We start from the raw sequence: 7,766 nt of genomic DNA, 5'->3' as shown, positions 1-7,766 counted from the left end.
TCCTGTCACTGCTGACTTTCCCAGCACTGTCTTTTAAGATGCCGGAGGAGGGGCTGAGGCCCTTTTAATGAAGTGAAAGGATGAGCAGGAGGCCTGTCCAGAACAGCAGTGGAAAAGAGAAAAGACATATGCAGGGAGCCCTGCGCATGGCGAAACCAGAGCTGCAGGCTGTTCCAGACGCAGGAGCCGCTGAAGCACAGATGTCTTCAGGAAATCTCCATGCTGCGCCCCAAAGACTTTTGGCCAGGTGGGAGAGTGAGTCACTTCCGAGGCCGCACCAGCGCCTGGCTCTGCCGCACGCCAGCCAGCAAGGACGGCCTGGCAGCGCCTGGGCCCCGGACCGCTCGCCGAAGGACGGTGCAGGCGTCTGACCGGTGAGTCCCACCTGGCCTGGGCTTTCCGAGCCGCCTATCCCAACGGCACGGTCGCAGGTCTTTTCCGTGCCTCTTCTCGCCATGCCTGCGGAATGGAAGGGGCCCTGCTCTAGGCTTTTTCTCACCGCCGATGTAGCAACCTGATGTCTGGCAAGGGGAGCTGGCTGCCGTTCCCTCGCTGGGCTGCCAATATACCTCCTCTTTCTGGCCCGAAGGGCCACCAGAGAGTGATACAGGCTGCTGCCAACTCCGTCTGCCTGGGAACAGGGGACCCGGCTTGGAGCCCAAACCCAGATCTTAGCAGCTCCCTGCTGCTAGCCCACAGACCAGCCCTTCTGGATTTCTTAAAGGCAGGCTGCCTTTACTTACTAATTTTCTTAATTTTTTTGTGGCCTCGTCGGTGACTTAGTCATAACACCAGGGTCAGCCACCAGCTGCTGCCTATTCCCACGGTATAACCTGCCCACTTCACTGTCTTTCCTTAAATGTAATACGTGGTGCATTTGTGTCTGGTACTTTCTCTTGTTTCTGCAATTGAAATTTTATCCGTTCATGGAGTGCCCGAAATTCTGCAGAGACACTTGGCCTGAATACTCATTTCATTGTTGAAAGCCAATACTGTTTTAACAGATGCAGTAAAATTGTGAGAATCTAAAGTTCACTTTTCTGCTTTAACTACCACAGATGAAAGAAGTCTACTCCACACAGCGGAATGCCTCTCTTGCTTGCTGGCACATTAGCTTTAAAGGTGTTCTGGTAGTTTTCAGCCCTCTGTGTTGCCAAAGTACATTTGTCCAGATCCTCAGCTGGAGTAGACGGATGCAGCTATGCTGCAGTCAGCAGAGCTATGCTGATTTATACCACCAGGCATACTTTTTTTTATATGTAGATATCCTTAGAAAGTAATCACCAGGCTCCCTCAAGCTGATTCCACATGACTTGCAACTACAGTTTCAAAAGCAATGCTGTTCCCGAAGCTTCGGCACCGCTCGCAGTGTGCTCCCACAGCACGGAGGCATCTGTCCAGGGCGCAAAGGAATCCAGACCAAAACCAGTGGCAAACTCAGCCTCCCCTTGAAGTATCATTAGACGTACTTGACTGTATAATTATTGTATTGCCTTGCACAATTTCAAACATCATTTCATAATGACACAGAAATCTCCAGACCAAGCTGTCAAATTATTTTCATTGCAATAATTTTAAAAATGCAAAACCTGTCATTTCTTCACCTCTGGGAAACAAAACCAGAACAAGCCAAAGCATTAGCAGCACACACTCTGTCTAAACCCGATGTCTTTAGATTCTCTTTCAATATCATTTCTGCCCTGTGAGTTAGACCAGTGCAGAGCAGTTCCCTTCTGCATTTGCAGCAGCTGAACACCCTGTGGAGATGTTAGGCTCTGTTTAGTGTACAGAACTCCCAGTCCTGCGTTACAGGGCTATCTCCATTCAGCAACACAGTTCCTCTGTTCTCTGCCGACCTTGCAGGTTTGTCACCATTTGAAAACAATTATTTTCCTTCGACTTGGCATTTTTGGCTTCTACCCAACTGCTTGCGGGTACTTTGGGATTTATAGTTAGAGCCACTCAAAGGAATAGTTATCTTGAAAGTTGAAACTATATCCAAAAGCTAAAACGTATCTTTCAGCTGAGTGTGGTTTCCTCCCCAGAATTTCTTCATATGGATTTAGCCAATTCCTTTTCCTGCAGTGAAGTGGCTGCAGGAAGAGCTAAGGACTGGGGCAGAGGGAAGAGGCTGATTGTCTCTTACCACCAAGGACTTTAAAATACCTGTACAATTTACCTCCCTTTACATAGCGAACAAATGTGAATCAGATCTTCTAACCGGAATAACTTCTTATGAAGAAATAGCACAGAATAAAGTAATTAGGCTGGTAAGAAAATCTAATAATTATTTTTTTTATGTTCACAAGAGAAGAAGAGAGGAAGATCCAAGAATTATGGCCAGACCCAGCTCTCACTGAAGTGTTTAGTTCCCAAAGGAGGAGTCCTTACACACCTAAACACAAAGGTCCTGACCCCAGCAGCCTGTCTTCCACCACGCACCATGGGGCTGTGTTACCAATGGGGAACACTGGGAATGGGATCTTGACATCCTTGTGTGCTCTATATGATGGAAATGATAGTGTGTAATCCAAACAGGCGTCTGGATCCCAACTTTCCTGGCTAGTGTTTAGCTGTCAGCAAGGCCAAGCAAGCCCCTAACTTTGAACAGGGGAAACTGTGTGTGTAAGAGAAGTGAGAGTCCAGACTTGGAATTGGCATCATTTCCCTAGCTGAAACTTTCCAGGCCTTGGTTTCAAAGGTGACTATCTGATAGAGAAAAATAGAAATAAAACAAATTATGTCAAAGTGTTCATCTTGCAGTTAGCTCTTATTCATTGTAGTCAAGACATCTTTGAATTGTTCCTCACAAACATGCTAGCAACAACAAAAAATAAAGCTAAAAAAATTCCATTATTTTGGTGTAAAGAACTTTTTTCCTGGGGTAAGACCTCAAGCACCTCATGCTGTTCTCACTTTTTATAACTGTGGAAGGAAAGATGTTAAACCCGATTTGGAATTTGTGCTTTTGATGGCTAGCTATGTCATACAAGAGGACAGGCCAAGTGGAACTTTCTGCAGTCTTCTTAGCAGACACCCTTCTACAGATCACAGAAAGATCTGGACCTCAGTCTGGCACATTTCAGACTTGCTGATATCTGTAGTTAAGAAAATTGAAAAAAAAGCAATGCCACTAGCAGCACTTTTGGAAATGTTTGATATCTGAATCTTGTCATGTAGCTTGTTCATGGTGCAGTTAGATGGAGTGGCCTTAGTCACAAATCCGAGTAATGCTCCAAACTCACTTTTCTGCCCCCTATTATGACCCGCTCATTTAATGGGAGATAAATATTTTAATCTTTCAAGTCTGGTTTCTGCAGTTGCAGTATCTTCCTGAAGTGTAGGCTTTCACCTGCCTGTTAGTAAACCATGCCAATGAGTGTGGTAAAAAGAAGTGAATTCATGCACTGTCACACTGCCAGCAAAATGTCAGTAAATTTTGTAAATGTTTTTAGCACAAGTGGTCAGTGGTCACTGAGTGGTCAGTGTAGTTTGTGTCATTTGTTCTGATGGTGAGGGTGACACGTGGTCTGGAATAGCAACACCACTTGACCAAAGAGAGTAACAGGAAACAAAAGCTCATGCATAAAGAATTGGGTATGTACAGAATTATTTCCAACATAAATGAAATAAATTATTATCCACCCTAAGTCCAAAAATTATTTTCAAGGCTCTGTCATTGGATGAGTCTATTCCTTTGCAATGAAATGAGCCTTTTCTCTTTCCGTTCACAAGAATATAACATCCTTGTAGCTATTACAGCAAGAGTAATATATCAAGATCACCTTTAAATAGGTATTTAACAATCTATATTACTTTATAACAGGTGGGCATGAGGAAGAAAGCCAGCACTACTGGACAATAAGCTTCGTACTGCTTGCCAGCTGACCATGGACTGTGATCTGGAAAAATATTCACTTAGGAAAACTGATCAGAGACAGGACATGGATGTGATATATACTGACGCCTCTGCCCTCTGCAGAGTACTCAGACTTATACAGGCAGATACATCAAATGGATTTGCCCCTGCCTGTTTTACAAAAAAAAGCTTCCTACACCAACGCTAGCTTTGGTCGTACTTCATCCTGGGGAATAATTCCTGGCATTCCCTTTGACTGTTTCTTAACACATCAGTGACTGAATGATCTCACTGGAAAGCCCTTCTCACAGGATGTGCTGTCCTGCCAGGACTCTGCTTCAACCTATGCCAGTGCTACCTACATGTACTGATCCATTGGGAGCGTCTGCAATTCCTTGGGATTCCTTTCCCATCTGAGAGACCATCATTAAAAACTGTTAGCGAATTCTGATTATAAGTGGTTAAATCTGTTTCCTTAGAGAAAAGTGAAACCACAAGCAGGATAAGAAGGTCAGGGGAAAATTCCTAACACCTGGAATCCAACACAGTTTAGAATAAAATACGATAAATTTGCTTCGTGAGTGACAGCAGCACTTGGTAGGAATGCAGTTGTGAAGCGCACCATTTATCAAAGCTGTGCTTTGCCTCACAGCTTTATTGGACAGATTTCTTTGCAGAGCTTGGCTACATCACCATCTAAAAAGCTCACATAAAAACGCAAAGTTAGGTCTTGCCTGCCTTCACCCACCATGTAGTCCCCCGACTTGCACTGGATTCCTGACACTCTCACCCCTTGCAGACAAGAGCTCCGTTCAGCACAAGTTTTAGGTGATATTCAGGTTGCTTTCAACACCCAGAGTGCTTAATTCTTCAGGCTGTCTGGAATATATTGGCATCAATAGTGAATAATCCCTCCCAAGTCATCACATCAGGCCTGTTTTAGTAAATCTTTCCACTTATTAAGAACAAATTTAAACCGCCCAAATATGCTTATTTTTGTAAGGAGTCCTTTAAAAATAGTTCGTAAATTTATGAGCCAGCATACACTGCAAAAATACAATAAAAAGGAAAAAAAGTTAGTGACACATTTTAGCCCAGTTTAAACTGTCAGCTGAATCCTCCCATCTTGTACAAAACAAACAAGAGGTTTTGCATAAAAGCGGTCAGTGAAGTCCTGCTGGGGTTAAGATGTTCTTTCTGAAGCGCAAGGCAACACTTTGTCTGCTTTATTAGCCCATGGCTGAGCTGGTATCCACATTCCTGAACAGGCAGACAGGATTTAGAGAGGTGCATGTGCAGACCCAGTGACTCCACACCTCCGGAGGAGGGGAGGGGGTCTCCCCTGGCCCCAGTTGAACACGCAAGACTCTTGCATGAGCTCCCTGTGCCCTTGTTACTCACACGTGTGCCCAGAAGAAGCTGGCCTGACTCAGAGCAGCAGTTAGAAAATGGAGTCCCCAGAACCCTGGTGTATTCCCTACTGTAGGTTAGGCAAGTCCTCATCTGAAATGTCAGACACTACAGGGTTCTTTGGGAGAAAGAGGTCAGGGGACCAGGTGCTTGGGACAACCTGGAGGCTGTTCATGGCAGCCCGTGGAGCTGGGCTCGTGCCTGTACTCTGTATGCCTAGGTCTTAGCCAAGCAGTTGGGCCAGAATACTGTGACATTGTCTAGGAGATATCAGCAACGCTCATGCTGCAAATCATAGTGACTTGGAGCTTTATGTAACTGAAAGCCAGACTTCCTTCAGAAGCACGCTTACCACCACAAACACACCAGCCACTGACTGGCGAGGGGGCCTTGCCCTCTGTGCGTACACTTTTTGCAACTGGGTAGTGCCCTTTGACTTCTGCTGAGATCTACCCTTACCTGTGGGTGTGCAAGAAGAGCTGCAGGTCCGAACCCAGGTATTATCATACTCTGCCCCGGAGTATGGTCTGTGAAAATGGCAGTGGTTTGGTCGGTGTGTTCTTAAATCGATGATCCTTTGAAAGAAACAGACTGGCAATGGATGGAGAGTTCATTGGTATTGCAGGAGTGTCTTTTAAAGATGTTCCCCCAGGGCTGGCTTGAAGCTTCTGCTTGACAGGTGTATGTAATGTATCAAGATCCAGGGAGAAATCCTGCCTTGTCAATTCAACTGAAATGAGTCAATGAACAGAAATGACAGAGTCAGCGGTTTCACGCGCAGGTTAATTTACCACATCTCTCAGTGTCTGCCATTTCAGTACTTGGAAATCCTGTCACATTCTTTGAGAAGGTATGCATTATAAATTCCCACTAAAGGCCTCACACATAAGGATGTTTCAGGAGTTAGTAGTTCCTTATTTTTCCTTTTCTATGTAACAAAAAAGACAAAAGGAGTTGCAGCACATTCCAGAGTAATCTATTGACCAATAACAACAGTACTTCCCTATGCTAGTAGAAGTTGTATTTATCATTGAGGAAGGTATTCTACACTTACAATATAAGTAAATATAAAACATTTTGTTCTGGTTTTTTTATTCAGGCAGATTTATGCCTTGAGTAAAGCCCACATCTCAATGTACAGCCAATATTAGGCAAGTCAAAACAAAATCTGATTTGAATAAATACATAGTTAGGGGTCTGAAAAGAGCTCACCTTCTTTTCCACCAAAATATATAAATACCAACTGTATACCTCAGCGTATTCCCACTGAAAGCAAGAATGATTTCACTGCGTGAGGTGCAAAGCAGAAAGGTGTGTTTGTACAACACAGAGAAATGTACTGAGATAGCCGGGGAAGATTGTGGCATCTTGCTGCCACACCAGCCTCTAGGTTTAAAACCAGCAGTTCTGCTGCAGAGCACTCATTCTGCCTCTGGTTTGCAGTTGGAACCTTCTGATGGGAAGAAAAGTAGAACAGGTGTCTCCCCTAAGCCAAAGATTGATCTGCAGGTTTCTTCAAGGCTGCTTATGGATTTGAGAAAGGGGTGGTTAATGTTTTCATCAATCACTCACTTTGAAAATATCCTGCACTACTCTAGACTACATCTTAACTTATTCCCCAGCTTTTCTATATTCACATAATCCTAGACACTCTGTAGTAATTAGGTACTAACTACTGTTTGAAAAGTTGGCTGCACATGGGGTTATATACTACTATGGCCAGTCTGGAAATACTTTTTTTTTTAGTTTTGTGGTTTTGTGAAGAGCTGCAGTCACCACACTGTAGGCACATCACAGTGTCCTTTTACCCTCCATGCCCTGCTCTCAGAAATACAGAAGAATAAGCAGAGGGATATTGCACTCTGCACCAGCACTTGTCACAAGCCCCAGCAACGTGTGTCAAGCTCAACACGTTTATTGTTGCTGCATGTGGTCTTGCAGTATTGCAATACAGGGATAGACCTGACCCAATAAAGCTCATTTCTATTTCATTTCTGGAGGTATTTTCCTCAGCCTGATTCCCTCCTGTCAGTCCCAACCTCCACGAGGCTGTAATAAGGGAGCACAACTCAGAAAATCTTCCCCATGTGGAACTGTCTGACTTCAGGGTCCATTTTTTGGTAACAGTTTCTCTTGCTGTGGCTACGTCCGTAAGCAGTGATAACAGCTCAGTTCTCCAGGGCCACATTAAGCTGCTTCAGGGCAGGCTTTTTTATGTCCTCTTTCTCATGCCATTATGCACAGGCTTCGTGTCCAAAAAAAATCATGTGTCACTTCCAGTTCCTGCAGCATTATCCTGACAAAAATCAGTCACTAAGAGAGCCCTTGATGTCAGAGGTTTCATGAAAGCAAAGTAATAAATATTGCAGCAGTCAGCTTGTCTTCAGAGTCCTGGTGATTTTGCCAGAAATCTCACTTATTCCTTCAACACTGCGTTGTCAAAAGAATTTTATTTGTTGAGGTTTCTCTTTTCTTCCACCGCTTTTTTTTTTTTTTT

General features: G+C 44.2%; 1 protein-coding gene across 1 annotated transcript in view; it reads left to right on the top strand.

Annotated features, from left to right (window-relative positions):
• Positions 1-219: 219 nt before the first annotated feature.
• The window catches only part of PITX1 (paired like homeodomain 1), a 160,225-nt gene continuing 152,678 nt past the window's right edge, over positions 220-7,766 (top strand). The window contains exon 1 of the mRNA XM_026858496.1: positions 220-374. Within this exon, the coding sequence (XP_026714297.1) occupies positions 220-374 (155 nt within the window). The remainder of the gene's footprint in view (positions 375-7,766) is intronic.

Source organism: Athene cunicularia (genome assembly GCF_003259725.1).
Source record: "Athene cunicularia isolate RWA chromosome 13 unlocalized genomic scaffold, athCun1 chr13_part1, whole genome shotgun sequence".
In the NCBI taxonomy this organism is placed as follows: Eukaryota; Metazoa; Chordata; class Aves; order Strigiformes; family Strigidae; genus Athene; species Athene cunicularia.
Note: the sequence above shows the minus strand (reverse complement) of the source record. Positions and strands in the feature narration are given on the sequence as shown.